Source organism: Filicampus tigris, chromosome 7 (genome assembly GCF_054856515.1).
Source record: "Filicampus tigris isolate MCC_2025a chromosome 7, RoL_Ftig_1.0, whole genome shotgun sequence".
NCBI lineage: Eukaryota > Metazoa > Chordata > Actinopteri > Syngnathiformes > Syngnathidae > Filicampus > Filicampus tigris.
In genome coordinates this window covers 21,141,803-21,167,804 of record NC_141223.1, presented here as the reverse complement: position 1 = coordinate 21,167,804, position 26,002 = coordinate 21,141,803, and the positions used below count along the sequence as shown (strand labels likewise).

The 26,002-nt window shown below is 40.5% G+C and overlaps 1 protein-coding gene across 1 annotated transcript in view; it reads left to right on the top strand.

Annotated features, from left to right (window-relative positions):
* The first annotated feature begins 2,726 nt into the window (after nucleotides 1–2,726).
* LOC147145143 (roundabout homolog 2) overlaps nucleotides 2,727–26,002 on the top strand; it is an 85,419-nt gene continuing 62,143 nt past the window's right edge. The window contains exons 1-2 of the mRNA XM_086035542.1: nucleotides 2,727–3,189; nucleotides 25,059–25,385. Coding sequence (XP_085891668.1) covers nucleotides 3,129–3,189; nucleotides 25,059–25,385 — 388 coding nt within the window. The 5' untranslated portion in view covers nucleotides 2,727–3,128. The remainder of the gene's footprint in view (nucleotides 3,190–25,058; nucleotides 25,386–26,002) is intronic.

Below are 26,002 nucleotides of genomic sequence, written 5' to 3'. Positions count from 1 at the left end.
CTCCTTCACCAGCCTTCAAAATAAAAGCATACCAGCAAATCACTATACACAGGAGGTTTGCTACGGCGTATTTCCGGAAGTAGGGAAGACGAGACAGAAGAAGTGCATGAACTCCATCTTGATGTGCCGGCGTCATTCTTGAGTGCTGCGCGTAGCTTGACTATACTCGTGGACACAAGTTGTTTTGAAACAGTTGCGTTCTAAGTCGGGGGGGCATCGATTCAAAAAGACAGCGACAACAAATATATCGTGCCTGCTACAACCATAAAGGGACCGAGATGACGAGACTATATATTTAATTTATAATTAAACTAGCTTGCTTGGTGCATCCTCTCCGTGAAGGCAGTTGTCGCTCTCGCCGTTGCAGGAGTAGAAGGAAGCCTAAAAAGAAGCCTGTCACCGAGAAGGCTGAGATGAAATTTGGCCACCTCGCGAGCACGTCACACGCATGAGGGCCGATTAGTGGGCCAAACTAAAATCCACTTTCACCCCTGCTTAGTCCAGCCCTTTTTTAAAATTTGTCAGCCCCCACGCCCCGCCCCAAAAATGGGCATCAGGCCGGGCCGGAGGGTCCGACCGGTCCGGCCCAGGGACGGACTGCCCAGCTCTGACCCATCGGATGTTTTGTTTATTTATACACGTCAAAATCACACAGTGCTTTCATATTGGGATGCGGTACTCCTGGCTGGTGGATGTCTAATTGATTTTGTTGCTCACCATTTTACACCGTACACCCCTAAGTTGACTTGGTATTCTCCATTTATCCTGTTGAAGTTGTATTCACAGAAACCAAAACGGTATTGTTGTGGATACACACTGTATAGCAAATGTATCTAAATGTTAACTACCTTGCATCTTCAAAAATATAAATAGGCCTAATATAAGTGGTAACAAGACAAATTAATTTACGTTACACTCAGTTTTCTTAATTACAGCTTAGTTAGCTTACTGTTAGCGATGAGTTTGCATTTTCAAAGTACTTAACAAATCGAAATCATCTTCTCTTACTAAGTGAAATGATCCCTCAGTTAGTTTCTACCGGCAGTGTTATCCAATTAGCTCTTATTCAGAATGTTTTAGTTACGAGGTAGCCTTTGTTAGTAATACGTTATAATTGCCAATATTAGCTTACTGATCATCGAGCCTCCTTTAGCTCTGAGCTACATCTAAATAAATGTTGTTACCAGTCATTTTTAATTTAACTGTTAGCAGTAAGCTTGTCCTAGAACTGCTTAACCGTGTTGGGTTATTGAACCAGACGTCTATATGTCTGCAATGGCTGCAGTTTAGCCATAACTTTAGCTATCAGTAAATCAGCTTTTATTAGCAGTATTTCTGAAATGAACCCCATCAACTTTCAGAAGTGACCCTTTATCTAGAATTTGTGAGTAACATACTGTATTACTAGTTAATTGTCTTATAATATCACAGTTATCCTAGACTTCATTATGTAGCCTAATTTAGCATGGTGTTAGCTCTTAATATTGCTAATTAGCTGGAATTTAACCAACATTAGCTCACATTTGTCACACTTGAGTGCCATTATTTTACCTGTGTCCTTTGTTTTTCCATTCATCTCTCTACTGCTCCAATCTGCCAGGCAGTCTCGCCCACCTAATTAACAACCTTGCTCATCGCACAGTTAGCGCACAGGTGCTTCAGATCAGCAATCAGCCACTATTTTAACATCTCCTGCAGGCTCTCCATCATTCTTCATTGATTGATCTCCCATTGACGGACCAGGACCAGGACCAGGACCAAGACCAGGACCAGGACCAGGACCAGGACCAGGACCAGGACCAGGACCAGGACCAGGACCAGGACCAGGACCATACATAAAATGGCAAGTGTGTTCCACCAACAAGTTCGAGTCTCTGTCATAGTACTAAGACTGACCTGTGATAGGCAGCATGGTGCCCGAAGGCATCCAGATTGATGGAAGAAGCAGAAGAGCAAGCTAGGCTAACTGTTACTAACGGTAACTAGATCGCTGCTTCAAATTCGTCTTGTAGATTTTGTGAGAAATGTTGCATTGTTGTTTTCTGTTTATATTAAAATCTACTTATCCATATGTGTTGACCATATATTATAAGGATTTGCCATTGTACATATTTAAAATTTACAGTCATTGGCCTTGTCAGTCTTACAAGCAGATCGGGGAAGGAAAAATCACTCGACAGACAAGTCAAATTTATTTAGGTTATACTCAGTTTTATCACATGATATCAATTTTATCACATGATAATCGCTCAGAATAATCTTTTAGATGCATGATCCGATAATTGAGACTTGCGGACTAAAATGCTGAAATTAGGCCTATTTAATGGCATTTAGCTGTAATTACATGTACAGTATAGTGTTTTTTGTCTGACTCTAAAAACAAAATGCTGGTTTAGTGTTCTGTGTGCTTGGAATCATTTTAAAGCGTGTGTCTGACAATAGATGTGAGCCATAATTCTCCTAAAAATTACTTATTTTTCACTCCAATTTGGGACGGTCTCCAATTTTATCTTTGTGTTGTCCTTGCTGTTAGTTCACAAAAGGCTTTACTAAGCATTATATCCAAAACAAACAAAGAGAGATTGTGTTTTTTTTTTTTTTTTTTTTGCCAGTGCATAGGGATTTTGTGTATGTGCGTGTGTCTACACACACATATACATGCACGCACACAGAGCACAGATGTCGTGTCTGTCCCTTTAAAGAGTGGAGCTTGTTGAGGATTTGTTGCGGCCATCAGGCAGAGTGAAGCTCTCGCCTCACACAGCCGTCTGGAGCATACACAGAGAACACACTCTCCTCATTCACGACTGAGCCAGATTGAGTTAAAGCGACCCATTCTTTGTGGGTTTATAGGGTTCAAACAGAGAGCCGACACGTGTGGGAGACCATGAGGGGTCTAAGTGATGCTGCCGACTTGTAGGTTCTTCCAAGCGCGTGATGATGCTGATGCTGACAAAGCTCTCTGGGAGGGACAGTAAACTTTGTTTGAGGGCGATTTCACTCGCTTGAAATCATCCAGCTGGGGCTTAAGAGTTTCAATTCCAAAGCAGAAGTGGCTTGGAGTGTCAAGGAAGGAAGAAAGAAAGAAAAATCCCGGATTGGAGCTTTGACACAGAGCCGGCTTGGAGATGAACTTTAGCCATCTGCTGCTTGGGTTGTTGGCCACATTGCCTGGCGCCATAACATCAGGTAAGACATGGCTACAATGAAGGCATAGGTTTCATGCTCTGTGTTCTGTGGGGTGTCAACCTGTACTTTTCCAACCTTAATTGAGCCAAGGCACATATTTCACAATAGAAAAAAAATGGTGTGGTACACGACCACACAAAAATGTCCCAAAAAGCGGATACAAGGCTTAAATGTCAGCTATTGGAAGAGCATTTTAATTGTTCTGCCTGTCACTGTATTTTGCTGGCATAAATACATGATCAAAAATGCATTATTTGTAGGAAAAGGTTTTTGGACTAATTAAGTGAAACTGGACAGTTTTCACACTTGTTGGATGTTACTGCTGTTGACAATGGCCATCATCTAGTCATGTTTATTATATACAGGGTGTCCTTATATTCTGGACACAGGAAACCATGCACATTTCTGAGAAACTACATTTTCAACAACGTTTTATTCGACTGTAATATTACCAAATCACATCTTCAATATAATTTTCAACACTCAAGATTAATATGAATTTAGTGCAATAACTCCACATTGCTGTCAATTAATTGTCTATGAGTCCATCATTTTGAGAAATCCTGTATATTATGTACCCCCCCAAACAAAAGATTGTCACAGTGGCCCAGTGATAATCAATGTATAATCAAGAATCAATCTATGAAGCTTTTACAAACCCTTTAGAAGGGTAACCTTGAGGTTTTTTTCTATAGATGCACATTTAATTTTAATTTTGGAATTCATATACATTTTATTTAAAGTGCATTTTTATTTGGTGACTTCTGGTATTATTACCTGGAAAAGTGTCAGATGATATTAAGTAAATGCAATTTATGTTCAGACAAAAAATATTTAAAGACTATATCTACTATATATTGAACTACTTTACATTTACATTACTGTATTACATTTAGAGTTGATCAAAGCTCCCTCAAGCCACACTGGACAACCAGACTTTTGTGGAGAGGCACAGCATCTTGAGAAAAACTGAAAAGAAATGCTAAAATAAGTTCTGTATTTAAGTTCTGAATCAAGGTGAATATTGCACTATTTCATGTGGGGACTGGGTATCTTTTATAAACCACATTAATTGTTGTAAATACAAAATATGTTGGACCCATACTGAGAACACAAGTATAAACATACAAATGGTGTTTTACAGTAAATGAGAGTATAAGATGTCAGGGGTGTTCCGATCCGATTACGTGATTGGAAATCGGGGCCGATCACGTGATTTTCAGCTGATCGGTATCGGGTAAGAAAGATCGGTTTTTATTATTATTATTACTTATTTATTATACATTTAAAAGCTCACAAAGCTACAAAATAATCTAAATGTGCAAATATATTGCCAAATAGTACAGTAGTGTCTTAGTTTTGCATAACACAGTAGTGGGACTTTTTTTTCCCGGCGCGATGTAGTTTGTGCGCCCCACAGACCATACACGCAACAGACATGTCAGTCTCCTCTGCCGCGGACAGCGCATGTCACTCTCCTCCGCTTGCGGATAGCAGTGAGCGAGGCAGAGACAGAGCGGCGAGTTTGTCTTCATAGCCTGTTCGAAGCGAGACTCAAACCAAAAGGATACTCCTTAAATAAGTCCGCCTTGCCTGATATAAAGAATTAAGCCAGCCTCCTCACAAAACGGCATCGAGTAGAGACAGCTGAGAAGCGCGACGGATAAGTTAGCAATTGTGACACGTCCAAATGACGTAACTTCAAAGAGAAGTTTAACGACTGTAAATTATTTACTGACAACCAAGCCTGTTCCCCGGGTTGAATTTAAGGAGGTCATAAATCAATAGCGTCGTTTGTAGAAGTCACGCATGTACGCAGCAGCGTGGGCCATTCATTTTAGCCTGTACAATAACGATGTAAATGTATTGTTTACCATTGAATCAAATGTGTCAAACTGAGAAATCCCTCATTCTATGGTAATGCTTATATGGTCCATTCAACCAAATTCGTGCCATTTGCATGCCCAGGCAATAACATGAAAATACAGTTTTACAAAGCGTCCAGCACATTGATATGTATTGTGTTTAAAGTGAGCATTCAATTAGTGTACAAGTCATGGCTAAAACCCACTAAGAGTTTCAGTACAAAAAACTGACATGATAAAACAAGTTCTGAGATGGTCCATAAAATATAAATATATATAACAACATATAACATACACATTGATGTATGTATATTTCTATATTCAGAAAAATCAGATGCACACTTTTTGTTCTTAATGCATTGCCGACGTATCGGATTGGGACTCGAATCGGTATCGGATCGGCAGATCACAGATCTCAAAATCAAAAGACTCGGACTCGGACCTGAAAAAATGTGATCGGAACAACCCTGTAAGATGTGTTCTGCACACGTAAAAAAAACATGTTTTACTGGACTAATGTGAGGTCTTCAAGTGACTTAGTCCAAGTTGGACAAATGAGACAATAAAGACACCTTTTATTACATTTAGGGGGTACAATGGCTTACCAACTGGGTGGTATCCTCAAAGGACACACTGAACCTATACTTTTCTGACCAGAAACAACCACTAATGTACAACTAAAATCTCTTTCTACGTAGAAGTGGCCTTAGCTTGAAATGGCCCGCCCATTCCCGCTACACCATCCCCCCAGCCGACCAAAAATGCTTTTAAACGCTTATTTTTTTATTACCGTTGCGAGCTGGATTATAAAGGCATTCCAACCATTGCTTTAATAGCAGATTACGTTTACAAAGCTTTAATCTAAACCCCAAATTAAATCTTGGGAAAGAAAAAAACAATTCACGAGTGCAGATTGTTTGTTGATCATTTATATCCAACTGATAATCTGGATTCAATCCAAATTTTTATACCACCCGATAGAGCCACAATTAAAAAATGGGTAAAATACAAATAAGTATAATAATGTGGACAAGGAATGTATGTGTGTATGTCTGTATGTGCGTACGCAAAAAAACAAACAAAAGAAAAGGAAATAAAATACAATTGAAAAGTATCTATTTTACAAATGCACGACAACATAAAATTATTTTATTGTGAAATAATTACTGTAACACTGTTCCGAACCTGCCAGACATTTTGTGTGCTGCAGCAGCACAACACAAAAATACAGGACCCAATTATTTTCAGATATGTTATAAAAGTTAATAATAAACACTCATGAGTGACACAAATTTGTTTTTAAAAAGTCTTTTTGAAAAGCATTTTAGCCTTTTAGGGTGATAATAACAAATAATAACTTTCACTGTAAACACAAAGTGGAGTGTGAAGATACAGTACAGGTTTGTGTATCAGATTAAGTAAACTTTAATTTCAGGAAATGTACAAAGTAATGTGTGGAATCTGATTTTATAGTGACTACTGTCAAAGCAAATTGTATCTCTTTCCCCATCCACCCATTATCTATACCGCTTCTCCTCACAAGAGTCGCGGGGCGTGCTGGAGCCTATCCCAGCTGTCTTCGGGCAGTAGGCGGGGGGCACCCTGAATTGGTTGCCAGCCAATCGCAGGGCACACAAAAACAAACATCCACACTCACAATCACACCTAGGGGCAATTTAGAGTGTCCAATCAACCTACTATGCATGTTTTTTGGAATGTGGGAAGAAACCGGAGTACTGGGAGAAAACCCATGCAGGCATGAGGAGAACATGCAAACTCCACACAGTGAGGCCGGAGCCAGGATCGAACCCACGACCTCTGAACTGTGAGGCGGACGTGCTAACCAGTCGATCACCGTGCCTCCCTATCTCGTTACCATCAAGCTTAATTTTGCTACTGTTCAAGTCGCCCTGTTGGCCATTATTACTAATCAGCACTGTTGACTTGGAAGTGCACTCTTCATTGCATTACCACCCACGACCATCTCAGTGTTTAGTGGTCAGTGACCTTTCACATTTTCCTGTGGGAAGATCTTACAGGTTCCACAGTGCTCCACATTGTTCCACATTCTAGTCACGCTCCATTTCTCTTTGCGGCGGCCTTCTCTACAAGTAGTGTATCTTCACCATCTCAGGTGCTCTCTAACACCCACAATCTCCTTGTCTGCCCACCTCCATTAATACTGTATGGAGAGGACTGTAGCTCATTTAAACTGCATATTTGCCAATGTGGCTGACTGCAAAGCACTCGAGTGTGAGTGGATTCCGAGAGGTTTCGAAGAGCAGAGCAGGTGGAGCTCATTTGGTTGTTGCATTGGGCGAACAAAATGAGGTTGAAAGAAGTTAGTGTAGGTGTGTGCGGGCAAAAGAACCTGCCTGTCTGGTAGGCGGCTGTGTGAAATTGGGTTTGATGGGAGAAAGTCAAAGCTACTACACATTGTACTTGCTGCTACCTGATAACGGGGCTCAACTCGCTTTTAACACTGTCCCATTGCAAAACTGTAGGTGGGTGATATTAACCACCATGGTCACTCGATGGTCAGGCAGATTCATCAACATTTAAGGATACTGTATACAACTAGAAATTACAAAAAAAACCATATTAGTTTACAATTTGCCATTAGTTCAGGATGCTGTATTATCATACTCCACAATCTAAACTTCTCTGCAAGTCATCTTTTCCCATTGAAATGCCATTAATCCGTTCCAGCCCCCCCAAAACAAACCCAACAACAGATTTTGTAGCATGTTTTTTCATAATGATATTCTTCTTTATTGACATAATTAACGATAACATGATTAAATACAATACAATTTAAGATTTTTCATCATGATTAATTCATTTTGGCTCCTTCTGGTGCACTGGTGACTTGCCACTGGGCGGCAGTATAATACGGAGCCCCTAAGGTGACATGGAAGTAAAAAAAGAAACGTTACGTTCCCTCGCAAAAACAATGCGTTCCCTCGCAAAAATTGCGAGATAAATTTTTTTGCGAGGGAATGCATTTTTTTTAATTGCGTGTTTATGTACTTGCAGGTCATTTTCTGGGTAAACAAAAGCAACAAACGAAGCGTTTTCAGCCGTGGGTGGGTTTAATGGAATTGCTTTGAAATTCGCTTGTAATACAAAGACCTAAAATCAGTTTTTGATATTAAGCACGGTTTCTCCGTCTCTGACGTACTGTCGTCTCTCAAACAACTGCGCATTAGAGGCTAGGCCAGGCTAGCTGCTAAACTGACCCGGAAGTACATAATTTTTTTTTTTTTAAATGCGTTCCCTCGCAAAAAACTTTGCGTTATCTCGCAATTTTTGCTAGGGAACGCAAATCTTTGCAAGGGAAAGAAAAGTTTTTGCGAGGGAACACAACGTTTCTTTTTTCTACTTCCCTGTCACCTTAGGGGCTCCGTAGTATAATGCAGTCAGTCATGATGAGACTTCAAACGATCAGGATTTTGGGGGGCGATCACAGATCAGCGAGTTTAAGTAAACCAATCACCAATCCGATCACAAAATGGAGCAATGTGTCTATTTTATAAAAAAAACTTTATTTACTAAATAAACGTGTACAGTATACTGTTTATGTAGTTATCAACAAAAGTATTCTCAAAATTTTTTGTCTGTTTAACAATACTTGCCATGCCCAAAGGAAGAAAATAGAAAAAAATGAGTGTGACATCAATATGAAATAATAATTGGTTAACAAACAAGCTTGCTCTTTAGTCACACTATACAATATATAAAATTTGATGTGACACTGACAGTTTTCTGTTTTCCGGTGTGCACTGTAAATACTAGTAATTTGTGTTTCAATTTATTGCTTTCAGTTGTTATATTATTGCTATTTTGTTATTGTAATGTAAAGTGCTTTGTTACAGTTGTAGCTGTTCTGAAATGCACTATGTAAATAAAGTTGCATTTTAAAATTGCAACTACTGTAAGTTCTTAAGTTGGAACCTTTCCAAAATGACTCCAATGAAGAACCTGTGGCTTTATGAGCCCGGCCCCCAGCTACATGGCACTATGAAGTGAAGTTGGACGCTGGCATTGTATAGTAGTCATAAATCTCATTCAATCCCAAAGACGTATTTGTGTATTGTCAGACTCAAGACAGTCACTCCCAGGTACTGGTGGACATAGGATCTAACAGTTGTCTTCAAAACACAACTTTAAAGAGGTATAATTGTGGACAATCCAATGGAGACAAAGTGGAAGTCAAGTAAAAAAAAAGCCTTTGCAATTAAACATTCTGCGTGACTCCACTATTCAAAACACTGTATTCTGATTGATATGGATTGGTGGAATAAGAATTAGCAGATAAAGTCAAGTGTTTTCACCCATCCAATGAAGTTGACATTTTATGCAGAAACTCCACCCACCCCACTTTCAAGAGAAATTGACGTCAAAGTGCCTTTGGGCTGACATTGTGAACGTCATCTGACCAAACCCAGAAAACAGGTGAACCGTGATGTCGGTGCAAAGTCTATGGTGCCCCCCCCCCCCCCCCCCCCAAAAAAAAAAAGTTGAACAACCAATGTGACTCCATTTTTCGCAGAAGATAAAGTGCCTGTGAATGTTGTTTTATTTTCTGTCTACATGTGTTGCTGCGGTTTGTCAAACATACATTGCAATAAAACAGACACGCTATTCGTTTGGCATTTTATGGTGTTTCCCTTTGGTGTAGCATTAAGCCTCAAATTGCAAACTTGAAGGCAGTTATGTACTTTTGGATACAGAAAGTGTAATTGTCTTGGTTTGTGTTTGGTTTGACAGTAGACTAACTGTGAGTGGCATTAAACAACTTGAAGCCTCTTTTTTGAAGATAGTTTCACGATGCTAAACTACTACTTGTGGTAAAGTGAGTTGAGTTCACTGCCACCATACATTGCTCGCTCGTATTTCTCATTTTTGGCCAGAAATCAAAGCAGCAACAATAAGAAAAAAATAATCGCCAAAAGACAGCTCGTATCTCAAGGCATCACTGTATTACACACTGCCTATGCATAGCATACACACTAGTGAGGCTACTGAATTCATTGATGTCTGTAGTTCATTCTTAGGCGGGGACACAGATCTCTGTTAATTCTCCGTTGTTAGATCGATCGCATTAAGATGCAAGCTCTCTTGGCGCGCGTGGCGCTGAATGATGGCAAACAAATCTGGCCTGGTCGTTTGTGTCCACTCTTTGTGTCCTTGCGGTTGCATGGTGACAAATGTGGCTGCGGGCTCACTAAAGCATCTCTCTCTGTCCCTACCTGCGCACACACGCACGAAGAAGACTCTATTGCTTGATAAAGACTTGGCAGAAGTGGTCAGTCATCTCATGTGCTCTATGCCTGAGTCACGCTGACAGAGGCTGATGATGTTCCTCTTTCGGGTACAGCTGGTGATGACATCACCACCAGATGATTTGAGAGCGAGAGGGAGCAAACAATGGCTCAGACAACTCGTAATGAGGCCAGAAGAGAATCAAACATTATTTGCCTTTAAATTTCTCCGCCAAACACATTATCACCCTCCTGCAGAGCATACTTGGATTGCTACAGAATTGCGGCTGACTTTTTATTGGCCTTTGGAATATGTAAATGGATGGAAAGAGTTGGAATTGAGCTGATTTTTACCTCGCTATGTGTGGAAAGGAGTCGGATGAAACCCAGGCAAAAGGAAAACAGCATGTCGTCTCATTGGCTTCAGGAGTACCTTATTACTCTCACTAGAGGGGCATAACTAGGATTCTCAAATTGAGGTGTGTTTTTAAAAGTGGAGAGGTGAGCTGATATAACTACATGTTCACACAATTACACAATTTATACATTTACACATTCTACTGAATTTTTACTACTGTATAGGTTTTTATAAAGCAGTTTGTCGAGTGCTACCTCCCTTGATAAAATCATAATTTTTTTGGGGGGGGGAGGCTGGGACAGACTACTGAATTTCATTTCATTTCATTGGCAAGGCCAGGCAGTTTTATTTATATAGCACCTTTCCTACACAAGGCAACTCAATGTGCTTAGCGCAACAAAAGCACAACATCTAAAAGCATTCACAAAATACAGCTTAAGACATTCAAAGGCAAAGGAGAGAGAACAAACATAGCTTTGTAAGAACTATTAAAAGAACGTACATTAACGACAAACACATTTACAAAATATCTAAAGGCATTTAAAGGCAAATTAAGGAAATAAAAAGTACATTTATAAAATTACTGACAGTGCAATTGATTTGATTGCGTAAAATACCTTAATCAATGCCATAGAGAAAAAAAACATAGTTTTTAACCTTGGTTTAAAAGCGTTTACACTTGGGGATGGGGATAAGTTCTCTTCTGTTGACAATTCATACAGCACAACAGCTAAACGCCGCTTCAACATGTTTGCTTGGGGAGAGACGCTTTGAGTGTTTTGAATTTCGGGTGTGGTCACTGAATGAATTAAAACTCCAACTCCATTCATCCATCCATCCATTATTGATACCGCTTCTCCTCACAAGGGTCGCGGGACGTGCTGGAGCCTGTCCCAGCTGTTTTCGGGCAGTAGGCGGGTGACACCCTGAATTGGTTGCCAGTCAATCGCAGGGTACACAAAGACAAACATCCGCACTCACAATCACACCTAGGAGCTATTTAGAGTGTCCAATCAACCTACCATGCATGTTTTTGGAATGTGGGAGGAATCCGGAGTACCCGGAGAAAACCCACGCAGGCACGGGGAGAACATGCAAACTCCACACAGGGAGGCTGGAGCCAGGATCGAACCCACGACCTCTGAACTGTGAGGCGGATGTGCTAACCAATTGTCCACCGTGCCGCCCCAAATCCATACAATAATTTGCAAATCACTTATATTTCATTAAATACACCACAAAGACGAGATATTTAATGTTCAAACGAATCAACTTTACTGTTTTAGCAAATAATCATTAACTTGGAATTTTATGGCTGCAACACATTCCAAACAAGCTGGGACAGATGGTAAAAAAGACTGAGAAAGTTGAGCATTGCCAAGAACAAAGTTTATCAGTTTGACCATTAAATATCTTGTCTTTGTAGTTTATTCAATTAAACAAAGGTTCAAAAATGATTTGCAAATCATTGTATTCTGATTTTAACTAGATTTTACACAACATCTCAAGTTCGATGGAATTGGGGTTGTAGTTGTATGTCAAAGGCACTACTGAAAAAAAAAAATACCCCAGCTACTTTAAAATAAAAACATAATTGTCTTTTTATCCCATTTCTGTGCCTATTTGGCTGCAAATGGACTTTGTTTAGAGCTTTTTTAAGGGTGCTTGAAGGGTGTATGCCAACTGTTATGCCATCCAACGGATGTTGCAGGGGGTGCATGGCTTAAAAAGTGTGGAAAAGGCTACCCACGTGTTGTAATGACTGGTGCCATTATGTAATTCTACAGAATGTATACAGCTCTGGGCCAAGAATTGCTGAAGACAGCCAACATTTTTAAGCCATGAGTTGCCGATAGCGTCACTTCTCATCTTTCTGTTGTTCAATAAATAAATAAAATGTCACACGTTTCGAGAGACAAGCCAAAAACCGCTCAAGGCTGGAGTTATCCAAAAAGCTTTGCTCTCAGGCCAAAAACATGAATTTACATGCGAGTGAATGCCAAAACTCGGACTTTTTGAAAATGTCCGTGTTTGTGTGGACCGCATGGTCATAGACAAGAGCAGCACACCACACTGCAACACTTCCACTCTCGCCCCTCGATGTCTCACTAGCTTCACATTCTTCACTCATTATCACTACGTCTCATCCTTTGTGACTTATAAAATCACCTTTACGTGTCATAAATTTCCTAGTTAAATGTTTAATTATTATACCAGAGCGCCATAACACTTTTAATCTCACACCCTGGCCTTAGACCCCTTTACACGGCCCATCAAAGCTGTCCTTTTCTTGGCTCGTGTCGGTGGTCTGTGGAGGCATCTCAAATGTCTCGTCTTCTGAGGTAGTACAATAATAAAGACCACGCTCTGTTGCAGATAACGAGTCAAGTAATTGATGCTCCCTAAAATGTAAAACTGCCTCCTTTATTAAACCATTAAGGGCGTTTCTACCACTAGAGCCGGGAGCGCTGTTGCGTCTTTTCACCCTTAAAGCCGGGAGAGCGCACACGCCATTTTATACAATACAATACAATACAATTTTATTTGTATAGTGCATTTCACAACAGCTCTTTTTATTATTTAATTATCGGTCTCTTAATTAACCAATAAAATGCATCAGAATATACATGTGACAGTGTTGTAAGCCCACGGAGAATGTTCCGGAATTCTTCCGAGCCATAATGGTGGACGCCGCGGTCGCGAGAGCTCTTAAAGCAGAAGTCGACCCAAAGATATTTTTTTCAAGAATATGTTCCCAGCAGGCCCACTAGTTGAAACAAGGCATTCTGATTAATTTCGTGTGGAATACAAATTAAGTAACAAAATGCATTCGTTTTTAGCCATCTCTGGGGGCGGTCATTTTGTCTTCTGTTGACTGAAAATGACATCACAACTGCTCACAACGACCAATCACGGCTGACCTGTTTTCTGAATCTGAGTCTTTATTGGTCGTTGTGAGCTGTTGTGATGTCATTTTCAGTCGACAGAAGACAAAATGGCCGCTAAAAACAAGTGGATTAACACTTATTCCACATAGGCAATATTTATCAGAATGCCCTGTTTCAAATAGTGGGCTTGCATAGAATATATTCTTGAAAAAAAAAATGTTTACGTTGACTTCCTCTTTAAAGGAGTAACGGCAGTGATATAGACGATGCGCTTGTGGATTTGGAACCAGTTGAACGTCATATATGGTTAAGATATATGTTTGTAGACAATGACAATATCGATGGATTTGTAACTGAATAGTGGATGGTAATTACCACTCGATTTAAAAAAAATTAAAAGTAATGCTTCTATTGCACTGACACTTTACTTTTTCAATCGAAGAGGTAAAAATAAAGATTAATAAACTCAGGTCTGTGTGAAAACCACATGTCTAAGCTCTCTAATTCTTTTGGAATTATGTTTCTGTCTGCTACAGGGGCTGAGATATTAATGTGCATGTTAGATTGTTTTTGTCCCTCAGCCTCCATTTGTTTTCTTATCAATCTAATAGGGCCTTCAGAATCAGCAGTGATGGCCTATGTATCTTAAACTATATTAGCAGTGGGAATGTTTCTTAAACAAATCAGATTTCAAATTCATCCTCACGGGACCAGTATGTCGACCCTCGAGGATGTCAACATTTTTCTGCACTCTAATTAGTTGGTCAGAGCAAAACTAGTCATGGCCCAGTTTGTCTAGCAAATTACGGCTGTGGCGATCGCCACATATTAAATGCCAGTGGTGGGCATTCCGTCAGACTGACAGACCGTCATTGACGGACGCCCGATTTGATGACAATTGATGAATGATGGGACATGTTTTGAAGAAAACGGACTGACGAACGATAGAATCGGCTTTTCATCCGTCAGTGTAATCATCATCTGTCATTGACGGACGCCCATTTTCTGATGTTTTATTGGGAGGAGCGACTGACGGACCAACGGAGTGAGTGATGGACTTAACTGACGGACGATTGCAATTCAGCTCGTCACAAAAAAATGTCGTGCACCCCGGCGGCTGACGGATGACAAATGACGGACCAGCAAAATTTTGAAAAATACCCACCTCTGTTAAATACATTAAATTATTTAATATATTAATATATATGGTGAGTGTGATGTATTTGATTATAAATTAAATTTTATGTCTCTGTCATATCTTTGTAAAATATTGATTCAGAAACAGAACTGCTCCAGGTTATATATAGTATAGCAATATAGCAATACAGTATAATATTTCTGTTTTTTTATTATTAGTACATTATGGAGGTGGTATTAAGAGGTGAATTAAGTCAGGCAAGTCTCCATTGAAGGCCAACGTGCACTGGAAGCAGAACAGTTAATACAACTCTATGAAATGAGGATAGACATTTGGGAATGAATTAATACAATTTCTTTGAAAAAAATATTAGAAATTCAGTTAGCAATAAGCACGGTGGTCGACTGGTTAGCACGTCCGCCTCACAGTTCAGAGGTCGTGGGTTCGATCCCGGCTCCGGCCTCCCTGTGTGGAGTTTGCATGTTCTCCCCGTGCCTGCGTGGGTTTTCTCCGGGCACTCCGGTTTCCTCCCACATTCCAAAAACATGCATGGTAAGTTGATTGGATACTCTAAATTGCCCCTAGGTGTGATTGTGAGTGCGGATGTTTGTCTCTGTGTGCCCTGCGATTGGCTGGCAACCAGTTCAGGGTGTCCCCCGCCTACTGCCCAAAGACAGCTGGGATAGGCTCCAGCACGCCCCGCGACCCTTGTGAGGAGAAGCGGTACAGATAATGGATGGATGGATGGACAGTTAGCAATACAGTTTCTTGTTTCACGAGTTATAGCCGTAATCATAGGCATGTCAAGCCCATTTTTGAGTGTGCTGAAGCAACCCTGAGGTAATTCCAAGCATCCTCAAAATGTGTTTTAGAATGTTTTTGTGTGTGTCCTTTTTTAAAATATGTTAGAAAATACAATACAATACAATACAATTTTATTCATATAGCAAAGTGTTAAATCCATGTAGTTCAGTACAAAAATACAGTATCCCCACCCCATTGCCTCAAAAATGGTTTGATCCACGCCATCCCTCCCACCACTGGTTCTGAGCGGCGAGCGCCATCTGCGTGGAAACAGAACTATACCTTCTGGCCATATTGATTGGTGGTGTAGGTAGGCCTACCTTGCGTAAAAACCAGGATACATGTCAACTTCTACCACTTAATACCAATACATCAATACCATCAATATCATCTATACCATGTCTCATATATACTGTATTTAGCCATAAATCACTGTTTCTGTTGTTTGTTAGGGGCACACTGAGGTTTTCCTCAAGATAGCAAACATTGCAGGTGGTCGCCTGAATGCCTCTTTCAGAGGTACTAGACGTGATTCTAAACACTCCTCCCTCCAGCTTTTATTTTGCCTGCGAACCTTGTGTGTTTGATGTGCCGTGAACACATCTAAAGACGGTCTGTCACTTTGCAATTAAGAGCATGTCTGTCAGCATCGCTAATGGTTTGTGTCCCGCATCCTGTTCCCGCCTTGATGTATTTGTACGGCGGGAGAAGATGAATAAATCCTCTCAGCTTAGATACAATCGAAGCGATTAATGCAGTCTAATCCTCCTCACATTCGGGTCACGGTGAGTGAGAAGTCAACTGAGCTGTTAATAAATCACAAAAGTGGCCTGTTTCGATGGAAGAATGGTCAATATCTGTATTCAGATATAAAATTTAAGACAAAATTTATGTCATTCTGCGTGGGAAGCGCCATGCGCCTCCCACAAGGCCTGTTTGCTGGATTGATGAAGCCGGCAGAAGTCTGTAAAGAACGCTCGCTCAAGGTTGCACATTGACTATATGCATTTTTGTGCCTTCCTTTTGCCAACATTTCTTTGTCTTTGAGGAATCAGGAGAATGCAATTTGTACAATAGGTTTGCTGCCAGAATGGAATATTGTTTAGAATACAGAGATCCTTGCTTCGATGCTGGTTGGCCATTTCTATGATTTCCTTAACAACTGATAAGAGAAATAGCCCACCATAATACAGTGCCTTTATTAAGTTGCTACTCGCGTGTAAAATGGCAAGGCAAGGCAACTTCATTTATTTGACGCATTTCATACACGTGGCAACTCACTGTGCTTCACACAACCAAAAGCACAATACCGACTCTAAAAGCATTTCCAAACATAACAGCAGAAAACATTCAAAGGCAAAGCCAAGAGGACAAAAGTAGATCATTAAAATGACTAAAAGAACGGACATTGACAATATTTAAACACATTTACAAACAAAATATTTAAAAGCAATAAAAAGCGAGAAAATAAAAGACCGTAGAGTGAAATTGATTTTTCAAAACGCTTAAAAGATCCATGGGAAAAAACATACTTTTTAACCTAGATTTCAAATCATTTATACTTGGGGCTGACATCACTTCTGTTGGCAACTTATTACATATGCATGCAAGCATAACAGCAAAAATGCCACTTCACCATGTTTGCTTTGAAACCTGGGCTCCACAAATCGACTCGAGTCTGCAATTAAGTGATAGCTATATTTGCCCTGCAATTGGCTGTGTTAATAATAGTAACAGATTTTCCATTTAAGTTTTTATTTATTTATTTTTTTTTTAACTTTTATTTTAAGTGTTGTTAATTTATGCCGTGCGACCAGTTCGGGGTGTAGTCTGCGTTCCCCGTTGACGGCTGGGATAGGCTCCAGCACCTCCCCGCGACCCTGTATAGGATAAGCGGTTTGGAAGACAATGAAGATGATGTTGTTAATTTAAATATATTTTTAGAGCAAATTTGCTAATTTTTATTTGTTTGTATTTTTTTTTTAATGTTTCATTTTAGTTTTTACAAGTTTTTTTTTTAGTTTGTATTTTTGGGAAAATGTTTCATTTTAGTTTGTTTTTTATTAGTTTTAGTAATAGTTTTTGTTTGTTTTTTAGATATATGGAGTATTTGTTGAGTGCAAGATGACAAAAAGGTAGAGTGTAATAAAATATATTCGACTACAATTCTCAAATAACTAATCTTCCTTCTTCTGTAGAATACAGAAATACCAAATTAATAAATACATTTAAAATCCACCCCAAATGTTCTTGTGGTATTAATTGACAACAACGAAAGTGAAGGACATTTTTGCTATAATTATAGTGTTTTTGTTATTAGATGTACTTTCAGTTAGTTTCCATTTTTTAAAAGCATTTTCATTTTTATTTTATTTTGCAAACAAGAATGTTTTTTTTTTCAATTTTAGTTTTTGTTATTTTGATAGTTTTTGTTAACTAAAATAACCTTGACTGGCTGATGACCAGTTCAGGGTTTACAGCGCCTCTTGCCTTAAATTGGCAGGGATAGGTCTCCAGCTCACCCCCTCCCCCTAATCAGAACAAGTGCTATAGAAAAATAGATGGATAATTCAGCCACAGAATCATTAATGTAACAATATGTTCATTATTGAGGTTGTGGTGTGCGATTATATAGTCACTAATTTGCTTCATTATATTTGAAAAAACAAACAGCATTTGCAGACTTACAAGAACTCGGTCCATTATTGAAGCGACCACAGCTTCTTTCCCTTCAAAGTTTTCAAGCAATCATCCTGTCACTGTTTCAACATTAGTGAGGAAAGTGTATTTTTCTTCCAAGCAAAATACATGAGTGTGGATGTTCAATATGGTATAGACGTGTCCCTGATTGCAAGCTTGTCACTGGAGGAAGCTCAGCAGTCGCACAAAGTGAATATGCCAGAGTGGTGCCACCATTACACGAAGGCAAATGCTGTTGTGTATCCACAGACGACTGGCGACTGAAGCGGCACAATGTTTCAAATGGATGCTTGTTAATGAGAAGCCGGCTCGTTTATGCCGCCGCGGCGTGTCATTAATTTAGTCCATTTAAAGTCATTTGTCTGTGAATTAGTTCCTCAGTTCTCCTGATGGTCAATTGAGTTATTAGTCCATGCGTAGACAGTGGAATTGGAGGGTTTCATGCTTCGGAAGGCGTTGCTAAAATAATGAATTGCTTTTTTGGTTGTGCTTCTTCAATGTTGTATGGAGGTCATGAGCGGCTTACAACAGGAGGTCACAGAGTACGGTGTTCTTCTGCATGTTCACAATTTGCTCTTGGCAAACAGATGTTTTTTTTGTGGAGCGTAATTTGGAGTTAAAAACTCATCAAAGTACTGCTTTGGCACTCTTGTGACATCTTGGTGCCATGGAACTACGTTGAAGTGAGGGGAGGAGCTTCATCAAAGTGGGAATCAACCCAAGCACATTTTTTTTCAAGAATATGTTCCCAGCAGGACCACTAGAAACAAAGCATTCTGATTAATATTGTGTTTGTGGAATATGAGTTAAGCAGCAAAATGCACCCATGAAGTGACAAAATGGCTGCCCCCAGTGATGGCTAAAAGCGTGTGGATTAACGCAATATATCAGAATACTTTGTTTCAACTATTGGGCTTGCATAGAACATATTCTTGAAAAAATATGTTTGGGTTGATTTCCCTCTTTAGGTCAGGCCACAGCCTTGTGGAAATAGAAAACCAGTGCTTTGCCACCACCGTGAGACATCTTTATGCAATTGTAAACCTTTTTGACTGTGGTCAATTGCTTGCTCGCTCATGTACAATGGTCCTTGAGATAAGAAATTAATTTGTTCCGTGACCGCACTCTTAACTTACCACTTGTGTATCAAATCATTGTTCCCCATTGAAATGAATACAAATTTCATTCATCTGTTTCAGCCTCCTAAACCAAACTAAACACTTTTGTAATGTACAATACAATACAATACAATTTCATTTATATAGCGCATTTCATAACAGCTAGAGCTGTAACAAAGCACTTTAAGAGGAAAAAGAACAACAACAACAAAAACGCTCTATAATGTTGTACTTAGCGTTGCCGCAGTTGCCTGGAAAAGTAACTTGAAGTGGAAGTCAATCCTACCATAGACAATACCATATTGGAGTGACACGTTACTCATCACTCGTTGTACGTCATAAAAACAGAAATATAGTGTCAAGAATTAAACCCCTGCAAACAGAGGAAGGCCTGAGGCGAGAGTTGAACTCAGAACCTCTTAATTCTGAGCCTGCAGTGCTCACCACTCACACACATATTAATTGTTTTTTCTATGCTGTGCGACAGCTCTGAGCCATCTTTAGGAGAAGAGTGGGGGTTGTCTGCTTATAGCTGGTCGTCAAGGGTTCTTCCGATTATTATAGGGTTTACATTGAGCCCTTTCATTGAGCACCCATTGAGTCAGCGCCATTAGTATTGGATATATTGTTTTCCATCTTTTATGCTTCTTATTTATTCACCCCCGCTATTGTGCTTATATGAACAGCCTCGCCGTGTGCTTTGAATGGTCTCCAGTGACAGTTTTCTAATTGAATTGAACTGAATTGCTAACCTTTCCCGAGAACTGTGATGAGATTTGGTGAGCGTTGAAGCGCTGCCTTGTTAAACCACTGTTCTTATTGGCAGGTGCCTCCAACGTCTTGCCTAGTAGCACATTGTGTTCTCACAACAAAAAGTGCCATATTTCGCCAGTTTCAAAATGCTTCTTTCTTCTATTACAAAAGAATCTAAAAATTTAGACCAAAGAGAACTTTTTTTTTAAATAAAAAGAATGAAAATAATTTGAATATCATAAAATAAAATCTTGTTATACACTTAATCAGAGTACATTCTAATATGCAGAGATGGCTCTTCCGTCCCAGGGTCAGAATGTTCCATCTGCCCCGGACGGACGCCCATTTTGTTGGTGGACGGACAGAGGACGAGAAGTCTTTTAAAAAGGACGGACTAAGCAAGGACAGAGGTCGGTTTATGTCCATCCCTCTACTCCAGGGGTGTCCAGCTCCGGTCCTCAAGGGCCGCTTTCCTGCCCGTTTTCCAGTTCTCCTTGCGGCAACACACCTGATTTAAATGATCAGATCATCAGCAAGCTCTGAAGAAGCTTGCTAACGTTCATGATCTTTTGAAGCAGGTGCGTTGCAGCTAGAATAGATGGAAAACAGGCAGGACACCGACCCTCGAGGACCGAGTTTGGACACCCCTGCTCTAATCGTCAGAGCTTGGCATTTTACAAAAAATGTGCGGTCCATTTATCGCCTACCGCCTACAGCCGGGGTAACCTTCCGTCGTCTGCCTTTTTGTCCGGCCGGAATAAAACAGTAATCGCCTATAGGCCGGTCAGCCTATGATTTTAAATGGGCTTCCGTTACTATTTCCGACTATCAACTTAAAAAAACTAACACTTGTGCACCCTCCCCTCGGCCGATATTTTAAATGATAGACTGACTCACTGCGGCATGGAAGCCTCGCTGCGACCGGACTCAATGTGTCTCCTTTTAGCACCTTCCAGGACCTTTTTGAAGATTTGTGTACCTTTAAGGACCTCGGAAGCCTTGCTGCATTTAGTCTGGCTTTTTCAGGCTTGTAACAGAGGGAAAATGTCACTTCTACCCACTTGTTCCCTCACTCAAATCTGTCCCCCAAGCAATAAGAACTCAATCTAACAATACTAAATGCTTCTCCTTGAAGCACCTTTTTGGACCTTTGTACCTTTGACTACCTCGCGCCTCGCCGCATTTACAGGAAACACATTTAGTCTGGCCCTCTCAGTCTCTTAACATAGGGAAAACGTCACTTCCTCCCGCCTGTTCCCTCACTCAAATCTGTCCCCCAAATATCAACAACTCAATCTAACAATACTATTGTTACAGAAATCTCGCCGCGGTGATTGAAGTCTCAACGCAAAAATAGAAATTGACGGATGAAAATGGCCTTCCGACTATGCTTAGTCCGACTATTTTTTTTAAGTTTCCCATTTATCGTTTATCGCCTACAAAATGGGCATCCATTATAGGCGGTAGACGGACCGGTCCGTCACATAGGCAGAATGCCCTTCACAACTCTGTACAGTGCTCTTTTTCATGTGCGTTCCGTCCCTGCAGTATTGTTCTCAGAGGCATAGTCTGCCCTCTAGTGGACGCCCATTTCACCGACGAGGAAAAGGGTGGATAGCAATTTTGTTTTGTTAACTACTGTTAACATTGAGTATAAACCTTATCCCTTTGCATGCGAAGTATGTCCTAGTCTGGGACATCTCTAGACTGTAAAAATCTATCCAAACCTGATGGGTCATGCCTACACTGAAAAGCTACGACCTGGAAGTGGAAGACGTTCCTTCTCCTCCTAAAATAACATTGTGTTATTTTGCAATGATTATTTTTTATTGTGAAATAACGCAATAAAAAGTGAAAACGTCTTGCATTAAAATGCAAAAGTTTTGCAATAAAAAGCAATAGTATTGCATTATTACGCAATCTTACATATTCTCGTGATGTGCCCTGGCTTGCTCCGGTCCGCATCATCATCATCATCATCATCATCATCATCACACCACGACGGTGGTTGCTGAATGTCAGGACGGAAGCGCTTAAAAAGGACGAGGCCGGACGAGGTCGGAGGACAATATTTTTTATGAATAAGGATGGAGGGAAGAGTACGGAAGGATACCCAGGTCACGGACGGCGGACGGACCGGCAAAAAAGGGTAACGTGCCCATCTGTGGTAATATGCACAGGGCTTGTCCTACAGCTGACTTTGGGCGAGAGGTGGGGTACACCCTGGCCTGGTCACCAGCCAATTAGGAGGGCACATATAGACATTGAAGGACAATTTGAAGTCTTCAATGAACCTAACGTGCATGTCTTTGGAATGTCGGAGGAAAGCAGAGTACTATAATCCCCCCTCTATCACGGGAGTTAAGTTCTTGACCACCTCTGCTATAAGTGAAATCTGCTACATAGAAAAATAACAACATACAGTACATCTATAATTCTGCTCAAAGATGTATGTTATAAAATTAATCTACAGCCTTTGCGTTCGGCATAAAATGCAGGATGAGAGAGGATTGAGACACTCAGTAGCCTTACTAATTCCTTCAGCAAAAGCGAGGCTGAGTTTGAGACATTTCCTGTTTTCTTCTTTCAAATTTTGTGTTAAACACAATAGTGTGCTGTCACAAGATGGCCGAAAGTGAAACTACACTCTAAAATAAAGTGAATTGAGTTGTACCTGATAGGGGTGTAACGGTACACGTGGGTGTATTAATACGTTTCGGTATGGCATGTTCGGTTCGGTCCACTTACGTTTGGTTCGGTCCACTTATTAGCGCGAGCGCGCTTTTGACTGTTGCACGCGGGAGAGGAGGGCGGCGGCACTAAAGAGGAGCCAGGACGCCGGAAGCTGTGAACTCATACTTTAACTCTTAGTGTCATTAAATAATATAAATGAGATATGTGAAATCATGTGTTTTTAAATTTCTATGATGTACTTTTCACCGAGAGGAATCTATGTGGTTGCTTTCAGATGCTTTGGTCAAACATTGTTTCATATCACAAGCCGTATGCGTATAGCGCGTCTGCTTTAAGTAGTCCAATTCTCCCAGGTTTTGTTTGTTTTTGTGATGTAATCTGGTTACAGTGGCAAACAAAAGGGAGGTTGGAGTGACATTTTCAAGTCTTCCAGAAGCCTTTATTCTTCTTTGAGGACTTGTTTACCAACCTTGGGCATGAAAAATGTGCTTTGCAAATTGTGCCAAAGCGGCGCACAGACGAAACTAACAGAAAAGGCCGTCTTGACGCAAAAACATTAGCTTGACGGTCACGCATGAAATGTTCTATTTTTGCAAGCAGTTGTGTGTGTTTGCGGTGACCCAGCAAGGGCACCGAGGTTTCTTTTCTAATGGCTCGATTAGTGGTTGCATAAAGTGTTTGGGGCAGTGCGCGACCACGAGGGCGTCGGCGAGATGATGACTTCAGGTTCGCCAAAAGATGTCAATCTGCTTATGGCTACAAAAAGGAGGATTTGCGCCTCTTTAAGTCTAATATAACATCAGCATGCGTGTCATTAGGTTACTCTCGACTGCTCATCTGCAATCATAATGGGTTTTTTTGTTGTTGAGATTATGTGCTGGAAATAATGCCTGTAAAAGCAGCGCAGTGACCATTTAATTTTCTTTTCATTTTTGTTGTGTTAATTCCGCGAAGGGAGACCATCTGTTCTTTAGAATCAACCTAAAAGCAACGGCGTTTTGAATTATTCATGGCTAAGAGTAACACGTTGTTAGGGACGTGGGGTCTGGCTCTAAAAGCTTAGCGTAAATCTGCTGGCCTTTTTTTCCTCAGTGGCAAGGAAAAGCTAGTAATGGATCTCCAGGGACACACAGAGATAGAATTATCTTCATCACCATCGCTCACCTCTCAGTCTCTCAATTTCCAGCTTTTGCCTCAACAGCCAACTCCTTCTATTGCAACAGGCCTGACGCATTCTGACCACTGACATAATAAATGACATATTAAATGCTGATGCAGACCTTATTCTCTGAGATTCACAGGACAATAGATAGGGCTCAACGATTTTTGAAAAATGTAATTGATGTTAGCCCCACCCCCTCAATATTGTGATTGCAATTGAATATGCAGTTCTTTTTGTCAAGGTTCTCTTCACATATATTTAACAAATCGAAGTAATAAATTAATCTGTATTACAATAAACAGTATCAGATTCATTATACATTGATTGGGTCATATAGGTTAGGTTTACCCTAAAATAAAGGCAAATGAACCATGAATAGTGGGGCAGCTGTGGATCAGGAGGTAGAGCGGGTTGTCCAGTCACCAAAGGGTTGGCTGTTCCAATCCCACTCTGTCTGAGTCATGTGTCATTGTGTCCTTGGGCAAGATGCTTCACCCACCTTGCCTCCAGTTTCACTCACACTGGTGTATGGCTGGATGTGAATGTTTGGTGGTGGCCGGAGGGACCGTAGTTGCACACTGGCAGTCATGCTTCCATCAGCCTGTCCCAGGGCACCCGTGGCTACTTAGCTTACCACCACCAGAGCGTGAATGTGTGAGTGCATGAATAATGTGTTCACTGGGAAACATCTTTGAGTGCTACATAAAAAAAACAAAAAAAACAAATGCATTATTTTTTCAAGAATCGTGAAAGACTTTTTTAACCAACTATGAAATTAAATTACTTAACAATGACTTGCAGTCTTTTAAACGTTCATGATCATTTCAAAAACTCGACCCAAAAAGCGTGGCGTAAACATACTGTACGTCAGTAAAAGTCAGTGGCTAGGTTTACATGGACACATTTATTCTGATCAAAAGACTTATCGGAATAAAAATGTTTCATGTACACGCCCCAGTCGGAATATTCTGACCCGATCAAGCCCATTCAGATCAAGATTTTACAATGTCGGTTTATTATATAATCTAATAAAGGGTGTCGCACAAGAAGGCATGCTCAATAATCACCATACTTTTTAAATAGATTGTTGTTCAAAATGTCTCAAAACATCTTCCCATTTCTCAGGGTCGCGAGTGCGGTTCGAAGATAGCGCCCCTTGGATTACGGAGGACCCGTCCGACTTGATCGTCTCTAAGGGGGAGCCGGCCACCCTCAACTGCAAGGCGGAGGGCCGCCCCACTCCTAGCGTGGAGTGGTACAAGGATGGTGAGCGGGTAGAGACGGACAAGGACGACCCCCGCTCTCACCGCATGCTCCTGCCCAGCGGCTCGCTCTTCTTCCTGCGCATTGTTCACGGCCGACGCAGCAAACCCGACGAGGGCGTGTACACCTGCGTGGCACGCAACTACCTTGGGGAGGCCGTCAGTCGCAATGCTTCGCTGGAAGTTGCTAGTAAGCTACTTTGATTATTAATTGTTGAATGTGAAATAGAAACCACAATATTTTTTATTTATTCAAAGTTGTCAATTCTAAGTTGCTAGTAAGGCATTCTGCTCTTGAGCATTGCATGTGCAGCATAGAAATACTGTGTATTCTTGAAAAAACACCTTTGTCTAAAAAAACAAAACAAACAAACAAAAACATAACATGGACCACAGTGAAGGTGGTTATCCCCAAGTAGAGAAAATTGGCACAACGCTAACATGACCGAGAACTGGATGAACCTCCATATCAAAATACAATACAAAAGAACTTTATTTATATAGCGCATTTCACAACAGCTGCAGCTGTAACAAAGCACTTTACATATAACATAAAATAGCAATAATACAAGAAAGACAGTGAAACCTGCAAGCTAAAACACAAATTCATGATACTAACACACAGACCCGTCACCAAGGGCGGGCTATAGGGGGTCGTGCCCGCCACCAAAATGCTTGTGCCCCCCCCCCCCCCCCCCCAACTCTATTTGAGGCACGAATTTCTAAAAATAAACGTTTTCTCATTTTATTTTATCACAGTAGCTATTTTTGTGTCATGAAATACTAATGTTGAGTTGCTTATCACTA